This window comes from Panicum virgatum, chromosome 2N, assembly GCF_016808335.1.
Source record: "Panicum virgatum strain AP13 chromosome 2N, P.virgatum_v5, whole genome shotgun sequence".
In the NCBI taxonomy this organism is placed as follows: domain Eukaryota; kingdom Viridiplantae; phylum Streptophyta; class Magnoliopsida; order Poales; family Poaceae; genus Panicum; species Panicum virgatum.
This window is the reverse complement of record NC_053146.1, coordinates 67,490,807-67,514,917: the sequence shown is the minus strand read 5'-3', so window position 1 is coordinate 67,514,917 and position 24,111 is coordinate 67,490,807. Positions and strand designations below refer to the sequence as shown.

At 47.1% G+C, this 24,111-nt stretch overlaps 4 protein-coding genes across 5 annotated transcripts; 2 read left to right on the top strand and 2 right to left on the bottom strand.

The window, feature by feature from the left end:
- The first annotated feature begins 621 nt into the window (after positions 1–621).
- On the top strand, positions 622–6,819 carry LOC120662029 (39S ribosomal protein L45, mitochondrial-like). Of its 2 annotated transcripts, none has more exons than XM_039941088.1 (12): positions 622–840; positions 945–1,006; positions 1,099–1,178; positions 1,259–1,351; positions 1,441–1,523; positions 2,331–2,382; positions 2,962–3,054; positions 4,068–4,136; positions 4,225–4,326; positions 4,494–4,562; positions 5,429–5,485; positions 6,392–6,819. In XM_039941088.1, the coding sequence occupies exons 1-12, from the start codon at positions 755–757 to the stop codon at positions 6,476–6,478; spliced, it is 933 nt and encodes a 310-aa protein (XP_039797022.1). In that variant the 5' UTR covers positions 622–754; the 3' UTR covers positions 6,479–6,819. The 2 variants fall into 2 exon arrangements, with proteins under 2 accessions (XP_039797022.1, XP_039797021.1); XM_039941087.1 differs by having other exon boundaries at positions 1,099–1,184.
- Positions 6,820–9,339: 2,520 nt separating this feature from the next.
- LOC120659025 (cytochrome P450 734A5-like) lies at positions 9,340–12,667 on the top strand. Its single transcript, XM_039937103.1, has 2 exons — positions 9,340–9,751; positions 11,272–12,667. Exons 1-2 carry the CDS (start codon positions 9,448–9,450, stop codon positions 12,528–12,530), a joined length of 1,563 nt encoding a protein of 520 aa, XP_039793037.1. The 5' UTR covers positions 9,340–9,447; the 3' UTR covers positions 12,531–12,667.
- A 458-nt stretch (positions 12,668–13,125) lies between these two features.
- On the bottom strand, positions 13,126–19,699 carry LOC120662026 (calcium-binding protein 39-like). Its single transcript, XM_039941078.1, has 11 exons — positions 19,328–19,699; positions 18,111–18,275; positions 17,917–18,035; positions 17,636–17,710; positions 15,322–15,415; positions 15,156–15,215; positions 14,889–14,954; positions 14,717–14,815; positions 13,897–13,941; positions 13,687–13,789; positions 13,126–13,501 (listed from the first exon to the last, which is right to left on the bottom strand). Exons 1-11 carry the CDS (start codon positions 19,433–19,435, stop codon positions 13,425–13,427), a joined length of 1,011 nt encoding a protein of 336 aa, XP_039797012.1. The 5' UTR covers positions 19,436–19,699; the 3' UTR covers positions 13,126–13,424.
- An 834-nt stretch (positions 19,700–20,533) lies between these two features.
- LOC120662025 (probable galacturonosyltransferase-like 4) lies at positions 20,534–22,208 on the bottom strand. The gene has a single exon (XM_039941076.1). The coding sequence runs from the start codon at positions 22,046–22,048 to the stop codon at positions 21,005–21,007; it is 1,044 nt and encodes a 347-aa protein (XP_039797010.1). The 5' UTR covers positions 22,049–22,208; the 3' UTR covers positions 20,534–21,004.
- Between the last annotated feature and the right edge of the window lie 1,903 nt (positions 22,209–24,111).

The following is a 24,111-nucleotide window of genomic DNA, read 5'->3' as shown; positions in this document are numbered from 1 at the left end:
CGCTGAGCGGCTCGTGCAGAGCTACAGTACTCTTCTTCCCATTTTCCCTTTTGTTCACGCAAAATTTCAATGTTGTCGTCACTGCGTATATTCACTAGTTTTTGTTTGTATTTGGATATTTGGAAAGATCGTTTCAAAGCACACCACACAAGATGTTTACTGATAAAATATGCTCATAATATAGACATATACATAAATGTGCAATGTTATTGTCTTTTAATGTTTTCAACCAAGTGCTGACAAGATGATATATAAAAAAGAGTTAAATGAATTCGCTAAAATTCCAGTAACTATTGCCAACCGACTGAGGGATGATAAAAACATAAGAGTTTGGCAGGTAAGTTTATGTCATCTAATTTTCCTTTAGACAAGATTAATGTGACATGTTTTTGATAAATATAAAAGTTTTGTGTAGTTTTAATGCTATAATCAAGATAAAATCATCGATATATAAATTGTGACTAACCACCAATCAAATATTAGTTTAAAAATACTCCAGCTATGAGTTTGTTAATCATACAATATAAAATTATATTTATATGGATTGCAAAGACGAAGGAAGGTTCTAGACTCCATTAATATTATAATTGGATCTCACCCGTCCAATGAGAAATCTAAGGGCCGAAATCAATGGAGACCATCACAAGTGATTTTGGTCTGTTCATTTCCTCCGTCTCCTGCGTCTCCCTAAAACCCTCGCCGTCGAGCTCCCGGCTCCCACCTCCGTCGCCATCGCCGGGAAGACACTTAAGTGATGGCTTTGGCTCGCCTCGGGCAGTCTCTTGCCCGCCTCCTCCACCGCCCTCTCTACCTCCCTCCGACGTCGCCGCCGCCGCTCAAGTAACCCCCTCTTGCTCGATCCTCATCGACTCGTTCTAGATCTCGATTGATTTCTGCAACGCGGATGCGATGATTCTTACACCCGTTTTCATTTCTGTTTTCAGAGATTACCATGCCTCCGTTGTCCGATCCTTCGCCCCGACCCACACAGGCGCATGCTTAAGAGGTGATCCGGTGATGGCTTGCTTCATTGCTTGTCGGTTCCTGTTTCAGTCCTTCATTTCAATCAGTCTATCTGATGGATGATTTGGTAATTAGGTTTTGCAAGCCTGACATACAATGCCAGCAGCATGATTGCCCACAAGCTTGGCGGGCCATTGCCGGTCCACATTGTGAACGTTCCAGTTATTGGGTGTTCTGCATTTAGGAATTTTAATAATTCTTACTCAATTTCGGTTACAAGTTTGTGTTTCTGCAGGTTCTGGATCTTGTTATCCATCTGGATCATACTAGACTGATGTCAACAGCAGCAGCGTCGAAGCCAAACTCGCCGTCTGCTGGTGCCCGAAGGGTGTGAGGACATTCTGATTTACTTCCGTTGTTCTCTCCACTTGGAAGAGTACCATATTAAGTGTAGTTACGTTTGTTTCATTTGTGCAGGTTAATTTGAAGATTGTCATGACGAGTCCTGGTTTTATATATGAGCCGTACAGCCCTCGGGAACGCATTCCCTTCTGGAAAAGGTTATTTTTTCAATACGTTTTGACCATGTGTTTTTCTCCTTAGAGAAATCAGTGTACTCAATGCATATTCCTACTCATCTGGTTGTGTGGGAAACATCTGCCATTGTACATAGCTACCATTAAGCCAGTAATAGTTCAACCTGCCTCAAAAATTTGGAACTATGTTTTATAGTTTCTGCTAGTGAGCAGGGGTATTGGAACAACATAAATTTGCTACATCCATGGGGCATGTAATGTATTGCAAATTAATGAGTTTTTGGACATTAGCAAGAGCTTCAACACTCGAGTATGACCTGCAACTTGTATTGCAATGTATTTCAGAATCCATTAAAATTGTAATATTTCTGCTTGGGACCAGAAGGTTTTGTCGTGGTTTTTGTATTAAAATTGTAATATGATTGCGAAAATATCTACTATCACAAATATACACGTTCCATTTTATATGTTTGATTAAGCATTTATAAAGCATTGTAGGATACGGTTTAGTTTTTACTGGAGGGAACATAAAAAGTAACATTCTTTGACAAACAAACTCAGGACATCTGCAATGAGCAGGGGTATTCTAGACACTTTCTTTCTACGCTTTCAAATGTCATATTAATATGGGGGGATAACAAAAAGTGTGAGTAGAGTTATTTTTCTGGCTATTCCAGCATTAAATACTCAATATCGCTGCCTTAGTTCCAAAAATTTCAGACCTTTTGGTGTGATATGATCTTACAGCCGCGGTTGTTTCTTAAAATAATTTCTATTGTATGATACAACATAACTTCTTCATCATTTTAACTTTGATTTGTTCTGAATTAGATGGTTCACATTAAGTGGCTGGAGAAGGACAAAGGAGGACATCATTTCTGAGGTACCAACTCGTCTTTAGAAAAACTGCTGGTGCTAAAGCTCTTTTCTTCATTAGTTACCTTTTGTTTTTCTGGTAATCAGGTTTGATTTTAATTTGTTCTTTCATCTTTTTTCAACCATTTAGTTTGGAGTTTGAAACTCAAACCCTTAATTTTCTCATCCTTGGTAGGACATTGCTCCTGTGTGCCACTGATCAAATCAACCTAGTATATACTGTGAATAGTATTGCATGGTTATTCAACAGGCATAACAATGTTCGTTTACATTAAGATAAAAAGGTATAATATATTATCAGAAACCTATAGCTGTTTGGATGTACTGATTTAGGCTCATAAAACTTTGAGTTCTTTTGACTTGTGAAATTCGCATGCTACATTGGTTTATGCTGTATATGACAAAGTGTTGTGATTGAATGTCTTAATTTTGATCCAATCCTATCGCCACTCAACTTTCCATGATTTATTTTTCATGTGTTTAGATGTGAGGATGTCAGATATTTGATTTGATTGGTGTTTAGCTATTTTTCTTTACCCTATTCTCTTTCACCAAATATGTGCTTAGTAGTTGGGTGCCTTGACAGATGAAGAACGCATATGCTGTTTCAAGGCTGAGGAAGAAAACTGGGTATACCAAAAAGCAATTCTATGGTGAAGCATTAAACATATACAAGGAGGTATATCTTATTTATCAGTTGGAAACAGCTCATATATTTAATATTTTAAGCAGTTAGACTGCATTGGTGTGAGTTTCAGATTTCCTTTCTTGTATGTTGATCTGATTCTAGGTTTATGCAGTGTTTAAATCCTTGGAATAAGAAACAATCCCTAACTTGTGCAGGCCAGTATAGTTTCATGAATAAGTCAATTTCAATGTAACTAGATAGGTTTATTGGGTATTTAGCAGATCAACTGTCCAAATTATTGATCTAAGTGCATTATGGATTTATGGTTATGACTACTTATTTACTAGTTCTAATAAAGTTATGACTTTTTATTTGCTACTTCTGATTATAGTAATAACTAGTGATGAATTAGACACTGTCCTTATTACATTGTTTGGATGACTTGCAGGGCCTTTGCAGCCTTTTTTTACCATGTTCCATTTAACATTTCTTCCAATGTTGTCCTTAATCGGTTGTCGGCTGGTGTATTTTTTCATCTTTTAGATTGCAATAGTTGCAAATTATAATTTTTATTCTCGTGTTATTTTACAGCATGATCTTTCATCTGTTGAACACATAGCATATGTGACTTGAATTGACACAGTCTATTCATTCCTAAACATGAAACTATATAATTTTAACCTTCCAACTATTGAAAGAAACGGTGTCCTCCATGAATGATGTTTATATGATGACACAGTTACACATATTGAAGTGATTACTGGATTTCTCCTACTCTCGTTTTTTTACTAAACATGTGCCAATTCTCATTTTACCATTGCAATTTATACATCCCGCCCTGGCACCCTCATTTATTGAAATATGTCTTTCTAGAGATAATAGTACCTCTTAGCACAGAAAATACATAATATGGTCATCAAGCAACACTATCATCGCATCATTTCCATTTCTCTCGTGCTCATGCAAGAACCCAGCATAATATTTACTAAAAGCAGAGTTCAAATTGCATAATAGAAAATATTCCACATGGAATCTAATGACGTTGTTCAATCTACTTGATTCAGGTTAACACTCTGATGGCCCATGGAGACACTTCGGCACTCCGAAAAATTCTGACAGATAGGATGCATTCTGTAAGTTTTCAACATTTCATCAATCCATGCTAGATAATGTTCAAGGACTTTCCTGTTTATTGTTTCCTCTCTCTCTTTTTGGCTGAAGACTATAAAAAATGAGCTAAAGAGAAGGCAATCCAAGTGGAGTTCTGTACATTGGGAACTGGTGAAGCCCGCCGTGAGTATCAGAACTTTGAGGGCTCGCATGGTAAGCTAATTCTGTTACACTGTACATCCGTAGGTTCCATAGACAAAGCACCATACCATGTATGTATGTATTTTTTTTTAACTCATAGTTTCTGTCTGGTAACTTTGTAGTTGTTATACTATGTTTCCTGATTGGATCATGCAGTTGAAGTTTTATTTGCCTTGCAGATTGGCCTCGATAAGAAGGACCTGGATAAAGGTTTTGTACAGCTTACACTTGAGTTCGTCACCAAACAGGTTTCATTCTCTCAGACTTTTAAGTCCTTGTGTGTAAAGTGCAGTTCATATACCTATCTTAGAAGAAGTCTACATCCCCCCCCCCCACCCCCCCAACTATTGGGGTCGGACCACATCACTGGATATTTTAGTTGGGGGGTTATGTGGACTTCTTTCTAGCTATCTTTTGTCTGTTGAACTATTAGCTCGATGCTGAACATGATTCACTGACTTCTTTATTTTATCTATATCCATCCTTTTCGAATTTATTTCCCTGTACTTGTAAGGACTTGTATTTTTTCATCAATTTCCCTGTACTTTTAGTACTGATATTTATCTTTAAAATAGATATATATCTTGTCTACAAAGAATAAGCATGAGAGCTGTGCCTTTGCAATATCCATGTTTTATTTTTACCTGTACAATCCGTTACTGTTTTGGTGTTGATTTTTTGTTTGTTTTTTTTGTTCTTGACTTTAAGATCTACTGTGGACACCTCATTGGTACCCAACATGTTGCTTTCATGTTGCACTTGTATGCATCATTCAATTGTTTGCCAGTGTTTGCATCCTGACTCTGCAGTTTACATTGGTCTGAGTGCCTGCAGTACCTTTTCTTTTTTTGAACCGAATTCTGACCTTCATTCTTTATGTGTGTATCGTTAAAGTAACGCGTCGAAGTTCACATCCCTATAATAACTAATAAGCATCAAAATTCGAATATCTAGAACTACATTGAGAACACAATGGCAATAGCGAGTTTGTTTTCTTGGATACTCCCCTCTGTTGTGCTATCAGTGCCAGTGGATATCTCAAAACTGTGGAAATCTGTTGTTTCATGCACTTCATTCACATCTTCTGACCAATGTTTATTATTAATTTTTTTAGAAATTTGAAGCCTATAATTCAAAGGGTGATGTTGTGTCTGGAGACAAGTCAAAGGAGGTAAATTATATATGCCAAAACATTTGAAACAGTAGTCTCAAACAAGTTAGAATGAGATTTTCTAGTGTATGAACAAAATTTAAGAGTTCCCTGATTAGTTTTTTCTCAGGATGTCTTTCTCGCTGACCTACATATTTTACTGGCTGATACACGTCATGTACGCTAGCATTACATTAATGTCAACTTGTCAAGCTACACTTGGTCAAGTGTTGAACGTATTTCCTGTTGTGCTGGTTCTTTGTCAGTGGTGATGGATATAACTATAACCCAACTTTTTTTTCCACCTGTTGGTCCATCATCCTCATCTAGGCAGTTGCCTTGCTGGCAGTAACATATAGTTAGTTGCAGGAAGCCATAGCTAAGAAAAGGAGCTGAACAAAAATTATCATTTTACCCAAATACCAGCTAAGAACTGGTTGATACTTTTTAGGTGTATTCTGTGTAACAATTAACTAAACAATACCAGATTGACCTAAGCCATCAGATGATTTGTTTGTGCAACTATGATTCAACAGTACAGTGGACAATCAGTTTTTGTTTAGTTAGATGGCTGGTTTACCCTGACCAATTCTATCCAACTGGTTACCATCGCTTATCAGGAAGTCAAATATCAAGTGGATGGTTTAACAAGGTGATGTTACAGTGATTAGGGGCCATAATAGATGTAATATGGCTATTGATCAATCTGATCCATTAGATGAAGTAAATTTGAATGGATAGGATAGCCATGGTATAAAATGGTTGGTTGATGTAGGAGAGAAAGCTAGGTGGTTTCTATATTAGTCTACATATAAATTTTATAATTCAAAGTTAGGCTTTTGTAATTGAAAGTTAATTAAATGCTACAATCAGTTTTACAGAATAAAATTCTCATGACGTATCCTGATATCTGCATATATTCTGTAGGTACTCGTGAAAGACATATGGGTGTTTGAGAGATCACTTTTTCATCCTGGAGCATATTGGCGTGTATGCGGAAGGATTACTCTGTAACAATATTTGTTTGGCAAGGACATTTCCGTTCTGAATGAACTGAACAGAGCCTTTTGGTTGCGCAAAGGGTTCTCAATAAATTTTTGCCCTGAGCTATTGTTTCGCTCCAGTCTAACTGATGTCTAACAGGATCGTCAGACACACAGATATAGTGGTAGTCTTATATTTTGTTCTCTTTCTTTATGATTTTATTAGCATCTTTTGTTAGAGAACTACCTTGGGGGCGCACTGAGCCCTTAGAAAGTTTTTCATATCTTCACCAGATACCAGGACCATCTAATGTAGCAACAAAGTTCGTGCACATATGAGGTGACGCTGTCACAAGGAAACACTTTTTCCAACCCCTCTCCCGCTGTTGTAGACGTTTGCCAACTGCTTTGTACGCCACAGTTGATCAGATGGTGATGCTACCGTCAGCTTTTGTTTCGTCATGGGACTATGATCATGGTAATCATGTGCAGTTGCGTTCCTGCAGGCTGCATGTTTGCTTCACTTTGTGGCCCACTTGGTTGTAGCGAAGCTAGGGGAAGTCTACCTCACTTCTGTGTAACTGTCCTGTGATTTGGTTGTCGTTTTGCTGAACATTCCTCTTGCTTGTGGGCAGCAAGTTTCACCATTCTCATTGCACGGCTGCCGTTTCTTCTGCCGCAACCGCAAGGATTGTTTTGGTTTCTTCCCTGGATTTAATTTATAGAGCGCTGTTACTTGAGTAACGTCTTGTGCACCCAGGTCTTTGCAGAGTGGTTGCCTTTCGGAAATGCCGTCTGTGGTGTCAGACAATTTAGAATACTTTTTTGACGCGAGGTAAACTAGAATACTAGATAGCGACAATCTAATTGTCTGCTAAACCATCATATCCGCAAAGTATTGTGGATGAGATTTGCTTACATCTTATATAGAGCAGTATAATCCTTTCAAAAATATCATCGAACTCCCGTGTTCCTCGAGGCTGACCGTCAGGAACACTCGGTCACAGGCCAGTGGTTCAGCACAGTAAGCAATTGCCATGGCTGGGGGCCAGTCCATTGATCTATATATTCCTCCACGTCGTCTCCCTCCTTCAATAAGAAACCCAAGAACTCTAGGCAACAGGCTCAGCTCCTCCACCTGCCCCCCTGACGCAGTGTAGCTAGGTGAAGCACACCCGTTGACCTGGGCACCTGACGTACAGCTCGGTTACACGAAAACAAGGCCTCCGTCCCTATCAGCCTCGCAGTGTCAACGGCTTGCTAAACTACTACGGCTGCGGGCTGCGGCTGCTGCCCGGCGCACAGCTGGCTGATGTCCTGCCTGCACGGCAGCGCGCGGCCGGTGGCGTCCGGGCCGGGACGACGACAGCGCGTGGCGACGACGGCGCCGCGCTCCATTGGCCCGTGAGGCAGGGGCGGAGCCAGGATGGTGATTTTTTCATTGTTAGAGGAGCAATCATATAAATTTATATAAAAATTTAATCAAAATTTAAATTTGTAGTGTAAATTTGGGGTTGATAGGGGGCCAGGCCCCTGCCCGCCCCCCGTCTCCACCCCTGCCGTGAGGGATTGCTAACGTGGGCGATCGCCGCCGCTCCTGATTAACATAAGCGCGGGGGGAGCATCACGCGCGCCGACCCGGCGGATTATTGTTAACGACTCGAGTGACAGCGGGCGGATCGCGGCAGGATCGGGAGCGATGAACGCGCGCGGTGCCGCCGGAGGGAGACCAAGACGACGACCTCCCGCACCAATCGATGGGTTCCTCAACGGACAACGGCCACGGGATGAAGGAAGCGAAGGGACGACTTTGGGAGGGCGACGGTTATGGCAACAACCAGTGGCGATGGTGAGCTGAAAGATGACTCAGCAGGCAACGAATCGATGCCAATAGAACATCGTCTCGATGATCCAAATGACAGCGCTGCTGTGGCGAAACGAAAGCTCACGTGTGCTACAGGACTAGCCAGCATGCAGCGAGCAGCCGCCCCTAGCTCCGGAGCGGCTGCCGAGCTGGGCATGCAGCTACCGACCGGTGCGGGGGCGGCCAGGCTGTGGCGAGCCAACTGTGCCCGGCTGGCTGCGACAGGGCCCCGACCGCGGCAACCCCCGCGCCACGCTTTTCCCGGAGGGACAGCAACACAACAAGGGCGCGGGGCGGCAGCCCATAGCATGGCGCAACGCGCAAGTGCGCGGCAGCACCCTCCCCCTCCGTCGGCTTGCTGCCTGTTCCGCCGCTGCGCCCCCCCAGGGTGCCTCAAAAAACATTTATATATATACATATATATAAACATGGACAGCCAAAAGGGGTGCCGATTTTCAAAGGGATGCTAGACTACTAGCTAGTGCTTCAACACACACACACACCATGTCTTTTAGGGAGAAAAGAGAAAGATGATCCAACACCGTGTCTTGGTCTCTCTCGCTCTCCTTTCTCACAAGATTTCCAGGATCAATGCGGTTCGGTAAATCAAGGACACGTATATATCTCTCGTGCTCTGCTTTTCCAGGCACCCGCATTTCAAACGGGGCCTGAGCGCGTCGACTCGTCTCGATTCAGCAAGTATGAACGCTTTTCTCCCCCGGGATTCAACCATGTTTGATTCTTAGGATGGTGTAAAGCGCATTGACCAATTTGCCCGGCTTTCGATTCAAACTTTTTGGCCATCGCCTCACCAACCCATGAATGTTCTCCGAAATTTAAAGAAAAGAATAAAAGGCGACACAAATGGTACCAACCTGGAGGGCAGTATGGTACGTACCCTATATTCAAATACGAAAAGCTCGCAGCCTGCCAAGAATTCCTCCTCTGTTGCCAAGCACGCAGCTATATATATAAGCCTGGGGACGGCGGCGACATATGCCATTGCGGCCTCCTGCCACCACGAAAAGGCGGCCGGGGCCGGGGCAGGTGCCTTCTCTTCTACTACGTCGTCGTCGCCGCCGCCGCCGTGCTGCCACCGCCGGAGCGCACGCACGAAGAAGCCCGGCCGGGCCGTCATGTGGTGGCCGTGGCCATGGCCGTGGTCGTGGCAAGGGACCGCGCTCACCGCGGCGGCGTGGCTGTGCCTGCACGTGGCGGTGGCGCGGCTCATGGAGGCGCTGTGGTGGCGGCCGCGGCGGCTGGAGCGCCACTTCGCGCGCCACGGCGTGCGCGGCCCGGGCTACCGATTCTTCTTCGGCAGCTCCATCGAGCTCATCCGGCTCATAGGCGACGCGTCCTCCCGCCCCGCGCCGCCCGAGGCGCCCCACGACGTGCTCCCCAGGGTGCTCGCCTTCTACCACCATTGGAGGAAGCTCTACGGTAACTCTCCGACCAGCAACACACATGCTTTAATTGATCAATTCCTTGCATTGCTCCAGCCATCATCATATCTCTCGTAGGAACTTAACAGATTGATCATCAAACAAACTCATAGCTTAATAAATGGTCAAATTTTTGTTCCATTACGCTGTTTGTTGGTGTATCCATACCTATTTTTCCCTCCTAATCTTGGAAATGGTGAAAATTTTCAAATAACTAATGGTGCCATCATCTTAAAAAAATGATGAATGGTGCAACTTTACACTGTTTGCTTATTCCAACTTCACATGAAACATAAAGAAGAAGAAGAAAAAAGCGCGCATTTGCTACGCGTATATATACAAAATATTATAGTAGTAGAGGGATTAAAGAGTAGACGCTCACGCGTAAACCGCAGGAAAGGAGGGGACATGCTTCCATGCTTTTGCAAATAGAAACAAGAGGACAAACTCTAAACTATGATTGATTAGGTGAGCTTCATTTCATTCTATTTCATCACTTTGGTACTATAATCCTACCACCACTAGCTGCCTCCATCACTTTAGTCGTCATGACAGCAAGCTCTGCGGGCTAACAAATTCATCTGAAACCTCCCAAGTCAAACCTTCCGGTATTGCCTCCATAATCCATCGATCCCTCCACCAGGCTGTCAATGCAGGTCAATGATAATCAAGCGATTAACAACAGGGTAGCAGCTTCAGATTGGCTATGCATATATAGCTAGCTAGCTCACACACAGACAGCATGTAGATCTACACCCATCCATACATCCATCCGGTTCCGGCAATTCAGAGCTAGAGCACATGCCTTCATGCTTGCTTTGTGCTTCAGTTGCTCTGCACATTGGGCAGCATGCATGGCACTGCCAGAGCATTTCAGTTCAGGATCCAAACCAGTTGGTTACTGGCTGTTGAGATTAGTTTATGCTAACCGTTTGCGGCGATCGATGATAATTCCGCTGTTTTTCAACGGCTTGTGGAGTATAATATGTACAGCCCTAGCTACCTATACAGGGCATCTGCGTTTGATCCAAGTGACGAATCTTGTTGTTGGTCAGTTAAGGAATTATGTGATTTGCCCACATGAAAACACTGAAGCTAAGTGCTGGCTTAGCTTAGCTCTACGGCAACCCGGTAGATCATGGCCTTGGTATCACATGCATTAATGCTTGATTCGTTGCATAATTTCATAGTACATCAGCTTATTTATTTGATGAAAAAAATAATCCATGCCAGCTCGAAGCGTGTCTGATTTTGTCAAAACGACGGCGCATCTATACACAGTAAACATGTGCTTTCTTTTTCTTTTTTTGATCTCAACATGTGGTTTCTACTGGCGCCAATCTCGACCATCCAATTTTCTATCGGACGGTTATCTGACTAATTAAAATGGCATGAAATGCATGACAATGCTAATTAATATTTTCTGTGTTTCCCTGGAAATTAAAATAACGTTGATATATCTTTGGATAATTTTTACTACTTATTTTGTTCTAGTAATAATGTGGGTTTTGCATGCAGGTCCAATGCACCTGATTTGGTTTGGGAGAACGCCGCGGCTGATCGTCAGCGAGCCGGAGCTGATCCGGGAGGTGCTGCTGTCGCGGGCGGAGCACTTCGACCGGTACGAGGCGCAACCGCTCATCCGCCAGTTCGAGGGCCTCGGCCTCAGCAACCTCCACGGCGACGAGTGGGCGCGCCGCCGCAAGATCCTCACGCCCGCCTTCCACGTCGAGAACCTCAAGCTGCTCGTGCCCTTCGTCGCCGAGACGGTGCAGCGGATGCTGGAGGAGCGCGTGCTGTCCGCGGCGGCGGGCAGCGAGGTGGAGGTGGACGTCGCCGAGTGGTACCAGCGGCTGCCGCAGGAGGCCATCACGCTCGCCACGTTCGGCCGGAACTACGACGAGGGCAGCGTCGTGTTCCGGCTGCAGGGCGAGCACGCCAGCCACGCCACCGAGGCGCACAGCAAGGTCTTCATCCCCGGCTACAGGTTCCTCCCGACGAGGAAGAACAGGCGCGTGTGGCAGCTGGACAGGGAGATCAGGAGGCTCCTGCGCAAGTTCGTGACCGGCCTGCAGAGCGGCGACCACCGGGGCGGGGGACGGGACCACGGGCGCGCCGGCGGCATGAAGGACTTCATGAGCTTCATGGCGCCGGCCATGACGGCGGACGAGATCATCGAGGAGTCCAAGAACTTCTTCTTCGCCGGGAAGGAGACGCTCACCAGCCTCCTCACCTGGGCGACCGTCGCGCTCGCCATGCACCCGAAGTGGCAGGACCGCGCTCGCCGGGAGGTCGTCGACGTCTGCGGCCGCCGGGGCCTTCCCACAAAGGACCACCTCCCCAGGCTCAATATCCTGGGGATGATCGTGAACGAGACGCTGAGGCTTTACCCGCCGGCGGTGGCGATGATCCGTAAGGCGAAGCGGGACGTGGATCTCGGCGGGTGCGTGGTCCCGGCGGGCACGGAGATCATGATGCCGATCATGGCCGTGCACCACGACGCCGAGGTGTGGGGCGCCGACGCCACGGAGTTCAACCCCGAGCGATTCGCGGACGACGGCGACCGGCCGCGGCAGCAGATGGCGTTCATGCCGTTCGGCGGCGGCGGGCGGGTGTGCATCGGCCAGAACCTGGCGCTGATCGAGGCCAAGGTGGCGCTGGCACTCGTGCTGCAGCGGTGCGAGTTCAGGCTGTCGCCGGCGTACGTGCACGCGCCCAGGGTGCTCATGATACTCAACCCACAGCACGGCGCGCCGGTCATCTTCCGGCCGTTGTGACCCGCCATACTCTCACGGCAGCTCAGAAATCCCAATAGGATTCAATTGATTCCTTCCTGTAAATTATCCCCTTTGCCAATTGCAAATATATAAAGTATACCATACCTGATAGGTATCAGATATATAAAGAAGATCGATAGCAAAAATGAAAAGAAACTGTTCGAGCTCTTATTGTTCGCACTTATGCAGAATTTGAATCGGTTAATGTTTAAGCAGCTCAATATTCAGTATGTGGCCTGAATTTCATGCAAACGGTTGTGAGAATTTGCAAACATGAGAGATCAAATATAACAAGCGCGCCCCATTTCAAATCATCAAATGCCAAATGGAAATTATTCCGGACATGGAATCTGTTGCGATTTCCATTTACCAGTCTGTCATATCTATTAAAAAGTTGAAACAATTAAAATTCTTTCTCACCAAGATTATACCCACCGCGTACCCCTCACGGAGATCCCACTTGTCAGTTCAAAAAGGTGGAGATTGGTTTTGTCTACCAGAAACCATTAAAAGCTAAAACTTTTTCACCAAAACCTTCTACATACCCACCTCTTGTACCCACATATTACTTTCCTTTAGCACACACTTACTTTCCTTTGCACATGCATTCACACATAATTCATGTCATTATTTGTTGCGGATGACATCGTTGCTTAATGGAAGGTAAATTAAATACGTGCATCTCCACTAGTATAATATCATGTCCACAAATTCAGATAGGAATGCTAAGTCTTCTTTCGTAGAATGAAATTCCTGGCCAAACTCATTTCCCAAAAAAGACAACCTCTATAGTCTATTCAGGGGCATATTACACAGGATGTCTTCAAAATATCAAGGGGAGAAAGGGGTTGCCTTGTCCTGACACACAAGGACATATTTGAGTTTACTGAGGGTTTATACTGATAAGCGCACAAGCTTCTCGATTTCTTTGATAATTAAATCTCTCTCCTCATCAAGTTGTTCATCTTCACCTGTGAAACGGAATGCATTGTTAGTTTCCCATTTTGCATCTATCAGCAATCTAACAAGAAAAATCCATTAGCATTGAGATTCAGCTATGATGTTTGGTTACTCTATTGCTGGCATCAATTGTGTTGCCAGAGAATAGAGCTAGGGTTAAGTATAGGAAGTAGGCAATATACTACAACATTAGTACCTTTGCTTGTGGGGAGATTGTGGAGTAGCTTCAACAATTCTCTGTGATTATCAACCAAAACTTGAACAATCTCACGAGGCTTGTTTGGATTGGCAACAAATACCTGCTTCCAAGCAACAAAAATGAACCTCGGAAAAATGGTAAAAGGCTGAGTATGTGAAGCCACTGTAAGGCTAAACATATGAAGCTTTGAAGCATAAAACTTATTACCTTAAAAATGTGGAAGGCACATATCCTGATATTTTTGCTTGAATCCTACAAAAACATCAGTCAATAGAGGCAATTACCGAGGATGTGTATAGGTATGAAAAGGTGGCCACTAGTTATGAAGAACAAAGAAAAAAACTATCTATAGCTAATCTGTGTTGCTTTCATCACTCAGTTATCTTAATGGGTTAAATGTGTATCACTGTTTATTGGAAGTGTGTATATTTGAACCCCTTTTGTATTAGAACCTCACTTTAGAGACAGTCCAAACTGGCATGGCATCCAAACAGTACATAAATGGCTGGGAGAAAAGCTGATAGTTACAGTGTTGGGCATGAATAATGGTGCTATGCATTTTAGGCTTTTAGCTATAAACTGAAAGACATTCAGTGGATGGCTGGATCTCTGGTAGCCACCAGAGACAATTGCAAGAGTATTGTTATACTTTTGTAGATAAAACCTTTGCTTGGCAAGATATTAAATATCCGAAAGCCAGTACAAGAAAGCAGGATTTCTCATGTATATTTGCTTGGCAAGATATTAGATATCCAAAAGCCAGTAAAAGAAAGAAGGATTTCTCATGTATTGTACTAACACAGTATCCACCATTGTTTTCACTTGATAATGGCACTAGAAACTTGTATGTCATAACTACTTGTTTGGAAAATAGAGTAGCAATTATATGTCCCTAATACTAGAGATCATTAAGGAAAAGTAGTAACTAGTCTAGATAAAGTGGAACAGAGGAAATGAGAATGATGATCAATATCGTTGCTGATTCCTTTGAATAGAAGCAGGACATCTATACATAATATTGTAATACCTTCAACAGACCAATCATAATGTTTAAGTAATGAACTTCCAAAATGTACCGCTTCATTATTTGAGCATTTGGGGCCTCCAACAGAAACTCCGAAAGAAACTGGCACGCAGCAAAGCACTTTTGAGTATTCTATTTTAGTAATCTACAAAAATTGCAATGTAAATAGTCTAACCTTCACTGATTGTCTTCTTGTCACATAATTAGTTGAAGATAAAAGCCTTGTGTAGAGTCCAAAAAACTGCAGATGTTTACATGGATCAGTGTTTAAAGCTTTACCAACACAAAAACAAATTTTCATTAAAAAATAATGAACAATTGCAAAAGATGGCATGGAAGAAAATACAAGGAACAGGGTGGACAAAAACTATTGATCCTCTTATTCTGTTGGCATAAAATTGTAGATTTCAATAATTCCATAGAAACATATCGCTCAGCTGACCTGTTCATAATGGGAGCTCAGAAATTCGGAGACTGCATCTTCATGTTTGGTTAGCAAATCCTGCAAACATCTTGTCAACAGCAAAAATCAATCCTGAACAAGCAAACATAAAGCAATTTTTCCTTTTTTTAGGGGGAAAAAAACAAATCGACAAGATCAAGTTTACCTTGAATGTGTTCAGAGCATCAGAAGCAATATCAAAGTTTGGCAATTCAACGTACTGGAAAAACAACTCGAAGCTACTTGACTCCAGTATATATCTGAAACAGCACTACAAAATCAAATGTATGAAAAAATTAATCAATTGCAAAAGTAATTAAATCAGCTATTTGAGCTATTTGCTTGTTTTCTTTTGTTTTAGTTAGCATGTTATGTATAGGCTGGCCCACGGGCCCTGGTTAGCCGGCCTAATGGCCATTAGGGGCTGGGCGCCCACTGTGTCTAGGTGCGCCCCCCCCCCCCCTCAGGATATCTCTGTTGATTAGGATAGGCTAGGATTCCCCTGATAGGGCTGTTTCCATCTACTGCGGCATCCTTGCCTATATGTACTTGTGCCGTGCTTTGCACCCTAATCAATCAATCATATTCCTGGCCATATTCGCTTTCATGGTATCAAGAGTCTAGGTTTCCCCTGTGATTCTCCTCCTTCCGCTGCCCTAGCTGTGCGCCTCCTTGGTTGCGCCATGGCCGGAACCATCCCTCCAGCCGCCGCCGACCAGGATGCTGCAGACGCCGCGGCCGCCAAGGCCGCGCGCGACGCCGCCCTGAAGGACGCCGAGGCCGCTGAACAGGAAGTGGCCGCCGCCGGGCAGAAGCATGACGCCGCCGCCGCTCGCGCACGCAACGCCCTTGCCCGTGCCGCCGCCGCCAGACAGAAGGCTGCCGCCGCCTTTCCTGATCCCGACGCCGATCGCGACGGCCACGACGTCGCCACGCACGTCTCCGATCCGGATCGCGCCGCCTTCGACAACGCCGTGCTGCTTCATGAAGCCGCGGCTCTTCTCAACCTTCACGCCCAAGCCGTCGCCGTCAACATCCGGAGCGTCATCCACGTCATCCTCGACGTCAACTCCGGCAGTTACGCACGGTGGCGCGAACAGTTTGTTCTTGCCGTCGGCAAGTACTCCCTCCAGGACCACATCATCTCCGACGCCGCCTCGCCCGGTAATCCCGACTGGGCGCGCATGGACTGCGTCGTCCGGTCCTGGATCGCCGGCACGATCTCCCACGATCTCGCCGATGCCGTCCTCGAGCGCAACTCCACTGTGCGCTCAGCATGGCTCGCCGTCGAGACCCAGTTCCTTGGGAACCGCGAGACTCGTGCCCTTCATCTCGACGCCGCGTTCCGCAACTTCGTGCAAGGTGATCTTTCTGTTACAGATTACTGCAAGAAGTTCAAGCAGATGGCGGCCGAACTTTGCGAGCTCGGCGAGCCCGTCACTGACCGCACACTGGTGCTCAACGTGCTGTGCGGCCTCAACGAACGCTACGCCGCCCTCGGGATGCATCTTCGCCGCGGCCGACCGTTCCCCTCCTTCCTGGAGGTCCGGAACGATCTTCTTCTGGAGGAACTCACCACCGCCAATCGCGTCACCGCGCCCTCCACCGCCCTCGTCGCCGCGACGCCCGCTACCTCCAGACCTCCTGCGCCGGCGCCTGCGCCCAAGTCGAGCTCCCGCTCTCGGGGCGGCTCCTCCAAGTCGAGCCGCAGCAAGCGCGACAAGAGCTCCGGTGGCAGCACCGGCGGTACCGGCGGCGCAGGCGGCGGTGCTCCTTCCAACGGCGGTGGCGACAACAAAGGGGCCCCTGCTTCCTCCACTGGGTCTCCAGCGCCGCTTGGGCCGTGGCCTTCTCTGCTGAACCCCTGGACCGGGTCCATTCACATGTGGCCCGGCCAGCAGGGGTCCGCGCTTCGCCCCAGCCCGCAGCCGCAGCAGGCCATGCTGGCCCAGCAAGCGCAAGCCCAGGCGCTGCAGGCCCAGCACGCCCAGCTGCAGGCGCAGGCCCTCCTCCAGGCGCAGGCCCAGGCGCAGCTTCAGCCGGCCTAATGGCCATTAGGGGCTGGGCGCCCACTGTATCTAGGTTTGCCCCCCCTCAGGATATCTCTGTTGATTAGGATAGGCTAGGATTCCCCTGATAGGGCTGTTTCCATCTACTGCGACATCCTTGCCTATATGTACTTGTGCCGTGCTTTGCACCCTAATCAATCAATCATATTCCTGGCCATATTCGCTTTCAGTTTTATTGCAAAGCCTGACAGATTAGTGCACATTTGCATGTCTGCTTGTATGTATTGGTCATGGTGTTATATACTTTATCTGTCCATGCATATATAGAGGTTCTAAAAAACAGACATGACAAACAAAGGCATATATGCTGCAAACTATATGCTATTGCAGACAGCAATTTCAAATAATGGCTCAGACCTAGTAGCCATAAGAAATAGGAAACATAGTTGAGCGAAGACTCCCGAACCTTAGTTTGCAAGTGTAGGATATTTTATGCATTCTCGCAACATGTTCCCACAGTTCAATGCAATTTCCAAGTTCTTGTAGCTGGTAGAAAAGAGTTAAATCAATCAAACACAAGAGTATTACAATGGTATATACTAGATAATGAAAGCATATGGTAAAAAATACATAACTACAGGAAGTAATATGACATCAACATATTTCTGCAATTGCATTGCCCCCAAGATACGAATCAGTATTTTCAGATTGGTTGTTGTTCCAATTCATAACTTGAGAAATACAGGCCTTACCAAACAACAAGGAAATCCAAAAGGTCAACATGATTTTCAATATACTGCACGCAGCAACAGCTTTCATCAACCTTCTGTCTCAACAAAACAGACCAGCAGTGAACAAGATCCTTTCTACCCTGCAATATAGAACCAATAAGGCTGATAAACTCAGTGAAAAAAGGTATCACATTGAATACGTGAATATATCATACCTCCCAACCCAAGGAAGGAAGATTCTGGACAAAGAGGGAAAGAACACCCTCCTTGCAAATCTCAATGGCTATCTGCAAAACCTGCTCTTGATTTGGTTCTACTTCTCCATCACCAGAAAGCGTATGCCTCAACGTAAGTATGTTTTTCTCAGCATCTTCGAGAGCCTAATAAGGGCACACGCAAATTCTTGAGCAATATGCCTTCTATACCAAGGTGTTTACTGTTCAGTGTGCACAAGAGTTGTAATATGGGGACATCACATCAATCAGACAACAACTAAAACTGTAAATAAAAGAAGCAAACATCCAATCGCTAATAGCAGGCTCAAAATGTACATCCACTTGTTCGTGAATAATTTTAAAAAGAACATGAACAGAACCGCATGTTTACAACTGATGTGGCCCTTGTAGTTCTTTTTTCGTAAAAACTACATGCAAATAGATACCAACTGCTAAGTTATCCATTCAATGGTGACAAGTGTTCTCTCAGTGTCATACTGTCATGATTATTGACTTGATACTTACATAACCTGAAATGCACACTCAATCTAAGTTGGTACAGTTAAAGAAGGAAACATTATTGTTTAACCTACGGAACCCATGAAACAATGAGCTATGTCCCGATTAGGTAGAGACCAACGTCATGTCAACTAACGTTTTTCAATTTAACTCGCCTTGACACAAATGCCTTTGCTGCCGCCAACATGGAGACCAATACGTGCAATCCAATGACCAATGGTAACCGCAACCTCATGAGACCCCATTACAATACAAAATTCAACAGTTTTCTGAAGCTTTGAGCGACAGGCTTAAGATAAAGACAAACCACTCTCACAAGTACTTTCCCTACCACGTTTCCTGTTTTGCAGAAATCTGGCAAATTATCAGCAGGCAATGCCCCAACTAATAGCAGAAAATCTTTACTTCTAGTTGCCTAGCAATATTCCTCAACAACAAAGAAACGGAGCAGTATGCCAGTATCAGTCTGTCTCTGTCGCCAAGATCCGGGAGTCTATACTCTATAGTCCATACAACTCTACAAACACAGCGACAGATCCAGCGATCCTGTACAACTCTAGAAACAAAGCAACTCAATCTAAAAAACAACACCCAAGAACACCCGGCTGGGGTGGGACAAGATGCTAGCAGAAAGCATGCGCGCGCGGATTGGCCGGGAGCGGATGGAAATGTGAAGCAAGACGCGGAGGATCGCATACCTTGGCGCCGGTCTTGGTGTCGAGGGCAACGAGAGAGTCCTTGATGGAGCGGACGATCTCCTGCGGCGACGGGCGCTGCCGCGACCCGCCTCGGAAGAGGAAGGACATCCCGCCGCTGGCCGGCGCAAATCCAAATGGATCGGGGAGCGCTTCCCTTGCTCCTTCTTCACTCCTGTAGTTCTGTCGCACTCGTAGCTTGACGAGGACTCGATGGCTAAAACCGTATTCCCGTCTCTAGAAGGGATCTCGCCGGGCAGGGGCAGGGCCCGGGGCGGAGCTCCGGCGGCTTTCCTGCAGGGGAGAAGTCGTTGCAGTATGAGCCTTCCCTCGTGTTTTGCCACTGCGCAAAGAAGGCGGTGTGATGGATATTCTAGAGCGATTGGCATCCGGGGAGAAGCACGGAAAAATTGCAATACTATGACTACAAACACTGACCACTCGTGAATTTGCGCAAGGATCCGAATAAACACTGATTTTGATCAATTCATGGCTTGTTTTAACTATATTTGTGGATCGATGTTGATGTGGTATTACGTGTTACTAAGCAATTATACCCGAGCGTTGCTACGGGCAAAGTTAATATAAGTATCGGATGCGTATAGTTGTCCATATGTTAATTTGTAGAGATCTACATGATCGAATCGTAGACGGAGAGCTGGTTCGACTCGTATACGGGATAGATTAAGGTCCATATGTCAATGATATACGACGGGCCAAACTAAAAATTTAGATGAAAATCTTACTCGCTTTAGAAATATATAGATATAGATATAGATGTGAATTTGGTTTGGTTAGTAAGGAAGATGCAAGCTTTATCAATGGCATAAGCATGACCAAGAGCAGAGGACCCATTTCTGACACGGATCCTAAAGGATTGCATAACTCAGCGTATGTATTGAATGCTTAAGGATGGAGTCTCTTCCTCTGCCCCAATAATTTTGGTAGCCCAAGATGATGAAGATTCTTCCGTTGAAATTGGAGGGAGATGTGTAGTGTTCCTCTTTTATTCGTATCTGCATTTGTGTTGGTGAATTGTCCAACTAAGGCGATTTGTCCTTTCAAGCATACAACACATGAATCATCGTTTGATTTAATTTCTCTGTGTGTTTTTTTGTGTGTGTGTGTGTTTGTGTGTGTGTGTGTGTGTTTAGTAGTACACGCAAACATACAACATGCTTTTGTTAGTATATTCTCCCATTGCACCACTCCTAATCTGTTTACAAACACCCCAGCCCCACTGACCACATGACCTATACAAACACGACGAGTAGTCCAAGGGCAGACCGATCGAATTGTGTCCGTACATGATGAGAACCCAAATAACAGGAGGCCTTGCTCATCGATCCCCTCCTACTCGGCGCTCGCATCGATCGATCATCACCCTCGGGTCGATCGGATCATCTTCTTCCTCCGGCCAACTCCCCCTTCTTCCATCCACACGCACCCCGACTCGGATATGATTTTGCCGCACTTGCATTGCATATTTGCATCGCACGCAACCACACCTCGATCGATCGAGACGAGACCCAAGTGTGCAGGAGTTCGTTGCATTGCATTGCATGCGCTAGCAGTCTGCTCATCATCTCTGCTAGCTTCCTCTCGATCGGCCGTCGTCTGCCCTCCGGATCGGACTCGCTCCCACATCTGCTCGATCGATCGATCCCTCGCAGGAATCGATCACTCCTCGAGCGCGGTCGCCGCAGCCTTGTAGAGGTCGTAGGGCGCCCAGAGGTAGTCGACGGTGCAGGGCTTCCTGGAGTCGAGCCGCAGCCATGGCTTGCCCTTGCCGCTCCAGTGCAGCAGGCTGATGGGCCCCGGGTGCAGGCTCCGGCACTTGCCCTCCATGTTGTCGCCGCCGAGCCCGTGCTGGTTCCACCGGTGGTCCACGGCCTTGATGTCGCCGGCGAGCACCAGCAGGAACGGCGGCAGCGAGCCCAGGTGGTAGATCCGCTTCCGCTTCTGCACCGCCATCCACTCCTCCACCCGGCGGGTGTAGCCGCCGAGGCGCCACTTGGCCACGTCCATGACCATGACGCCCGTGTTGAAGTAGCACGGGCGGCGGCCGCGGAAGGTGGCGCTGAGCTCCGGGTCCGACCAGAAGGCGTCGGTGAAGTACTTGGTGAAGTTGGCGTGGCAGTACTCGGGCGCCGCCACGACGTGGCTGGCCAGGTCGACGGACCAGAGCTTGCGGACGTCGTCGACGACCACGACGTCGGAGTCGAGGTAGATGACCCGGCGCACGTCGGCGGGCAGCGTGTCGGCGAGGTAGATGCGCGCGTAGTTGAGCGGCTGGTCCAGCGCGTGGCGCACGGAGCGGGAGATGCGGCCGCGCACCCGCGACGGGTCGAAGCGGTAGACGTTGGGGTCCAGGTACGGGAACGTGGCGCGGATCGCCGCCAGCGGGTCCCGGTCCCGGCGCGCGGCGAGGAAGTGGAACGCGACGCTCTCCGGGCACGCCGTGTGCTGCAGGATGGAGAAGACGGCGGCCATGGTGCCCCGCAGGTAGTTGGCGTCCAGCGTCATGGCGACGTCGACGCGGCCCTCCGGGGAGCCCCGCGGTGGGCACTCGTCCCCGTTCCGGAACGCGGGGGCCTCGCGGAACGCCGCCGGCGCCGAGGGGAGGCGGATGACGTCGACCCGGATGCCCGACGCCCCCGCCACGGCGACGAGCAGCAGCGCCAGCAGGAGGCACGGGGCCATCGTCGTCCAGGCCCTCGCCATGGGGACAGGACGCGGACGGGTGGTGGTGGTGGCAAGCGTGGGAAGGGTGCGCCACCACCACGCGCCGGAGGTGTTTGTGGGGCTGGGGGAGGGGAGGATAAAGTTGGGCAGGCGCGGGACGGACGCGCGCGCGCGGAGGGACGGACGGCGACGACGACGCCTGCCTGCCTGCTACGTGCACCAGCTACCTATACTTAGACGACCATCAGTTGATGCGCTAACCAACTCAACCAATCATCCCTCCCAATCATTTCCACATGCCTGCCAATATCCCTCCCAAATGGAACGAAGAAGAAATGGGCGGCCCTCGCCTGATGACTGGAGCTGCTGGATCGACGGAGGAGCCGCCGTGACAAGAATGTTGGAGGGTGGCCGGAGTTTATATATATATATAGGATCCATTGGTGGACGACGTGCTGGCTGGTTGTCCAGCTTGCATGCGCGTCGAGACGAGATGGTCAACACTGCCAGCGTGGCATGCGCGCATGTTCTGCTGGTTGCATGCATGTATTGTTGGAGGGTGCTGCCATTCTTCTCCATCAAGTCATCAACGGTGGTTGGAGGGTCGTCGTGACGAACGACCTTCTGGGATCTCTTCGATCAGACTTCACAAGTTCAGATGGAATGGAATATCGTTGCAGAAATCATTCAGAAGAAGAGACAACTGAATGTACTAGTATACGTGTAACACCCCGATATTTGCCGGGGTCACCAAGGCCAAATTGGCCACGGTGCCGCTCGCGCGTGGGCGCGCCGCACGTCCTCGCCAGTGCCGTCCGCTTCCCTCTCGCTCACTCTCTCGTCTCTCTCTCCCACGCGCACCGCCTGCCACTCGCCGTGCGCGCCCGAGCCACGCCGTTGCCGCCATGGCCGTCGTGGCCGCGAGCCGAACTCTCCGTGTGCCACTCCGCCCTGCACGCCCCGCCTTCCAACGCCGATCCTTGGCCGCTGCGGCCACGGGCCGAGCTCGCCGCCGCCGCCAGCTACCGCCGCCACCCGCCATAGTCGCCGCCAAGCGGAGCTCGCCATGGAGCCCCTACCTACGGCCTCCTTCCTCCCCAAACGACCACCCAGCCGCGTTCCCTACCTCCCAAGGAAGCTCATCGACCAAGCCGCCCTCTCCACACCTCGCCGGAGCGCCGCCGCTGGCCCGCCGCTCGTCGTGGCGCCACCACTACAGACCACACCGAGCCCCCAAACCACCACCCACAGGTGCGCACGAGCCCCCTCACACTTTCCCCCAACTTCCCCCTCACCGCCGGGGCCGGACCTCGCCAGAAACGGCGCCGTCAGGCCCTCCCCTGCTCTCAGTTCGTCCAGGGACCTCTAGTTAAAAGAACCAAAAGTTCCAGGGGTAGAACGGAGATGTTACATGAACTATGGAATAAAAATTAGTGAATTTTGAAAATACCTAGAAATTCGTAGAAAAATCATAAAAATACAAATCCTAATGTTTTGGAATCCTTGCAACAATATCTACAAAGTTTGTTGCATTCACATCTTCAGAATCTATACATATTTTAATCTAGGAAAAAGATTAGATTAAGTGGGCTATGTTTGTTCTAGGAGTTGTGCTCATCAACTATGGCGATTTTTGGCTAAAATGTGTCTTGTACTGTTTCTAGAGTCTGGTAAAAATTTGAACCCTAAGGGACATCATTTACTAACTCAAAACCCCAAGATTCCTAGATCTACTACTTTGGTTCATGTATTAATTCTGGTAAAAATATTAGGAATTTGTGTATGAAACTTTTTCCCTGCATGCATGTCACTAAATACCTACTGTTGCGCACGTTGAAGAAATTTTAGCTCTGGTTTACTATATATTGGATTTAATGCTTGAGAAATAGATTTATTTCATGATAAATAGTTACTTTGCTTAGAAAAATCTGAGTTTATTTGTGGAACTCTGTTTTAGTCATATGTTCATGTCTGTAAAGTTTGAACTCTAGTTCATGAGCATAACTGTAGATATAAATCATGCATGCTATACATTGGATAGTTTTGTTATTTTTGTCCTAGATAGAATCTTGCAGGTATGATCATGATTTTTGACTCCATGC

Excerpts from the sequence above, each read along its gene's own strand:
- LOC120662029 (XM_039941087.1), top strand. The coding sequence starts at position 755 with ATGGCTTTGGCTCGCCTCGGGCAGTCTCTTGCCCGCCTCCTCCACCGC. Across the intron at positions 841-944 it reads ACGTCGCCGCCGCCGCTCAA|AGATTACCATGCCTCCGTTG; the intron begins GTAACCCCCTCT and ends TTCTGTTTTCAG. Across the intron at positions 4,563-5,428 it reads TTGAGTTCGTCACCAAACAG|AAATTTGAAGCCTATAATTC; the intron begins GTTTCATTCTCT and ends TAATTTTTTTAG.
- LOC120659025 (XM_039937103.1), top strand. The coding sequence starts at position 9,448 with ATGTGGTGGCCGTGGCCATGGCCGTGGTCGTGGCAAGGGACCGCGCTC. Across the intron at positions 9,752-11,271 it reads CCATTGGAGGAAGCTCTACG|GTCCAATGCACCTGATTTGG; the intron begins GTAACTCTCCGA and ends TTTTGCATGCAG.
- LOC120662026 (XM_039941078.1), bottom strand. The coding sequence starts at position 19,435 with ATGTCCTTCCTCTTCCGAGGCGGGTCGCGGCAGCGCCCGTCGCCGCAG. Across the intron at positions 18,036-18,110 it reads TTCCTTCCTTGGGTTGGGAG|GGTAGAAAGGATCTTGTTCA; the intron begins GTATGATATATT and ends TCTATATTGCAG. Across the intron at positions 13,502-13,686 it reads CAATCTCCCCACAAGCAAAG|GTGAAGATGAACAACTTGAT; the intron begins GTACTAATGTTG and ends TCCGTTTCACAG.
- LOC120662025 (XM_039941076.1), bottom strand. The coding sequence starts at position 22,048 with ATGGCGAGGGCCTGGACGACGATGGCCCCGTGCCTCCTGCTGGCGCTG.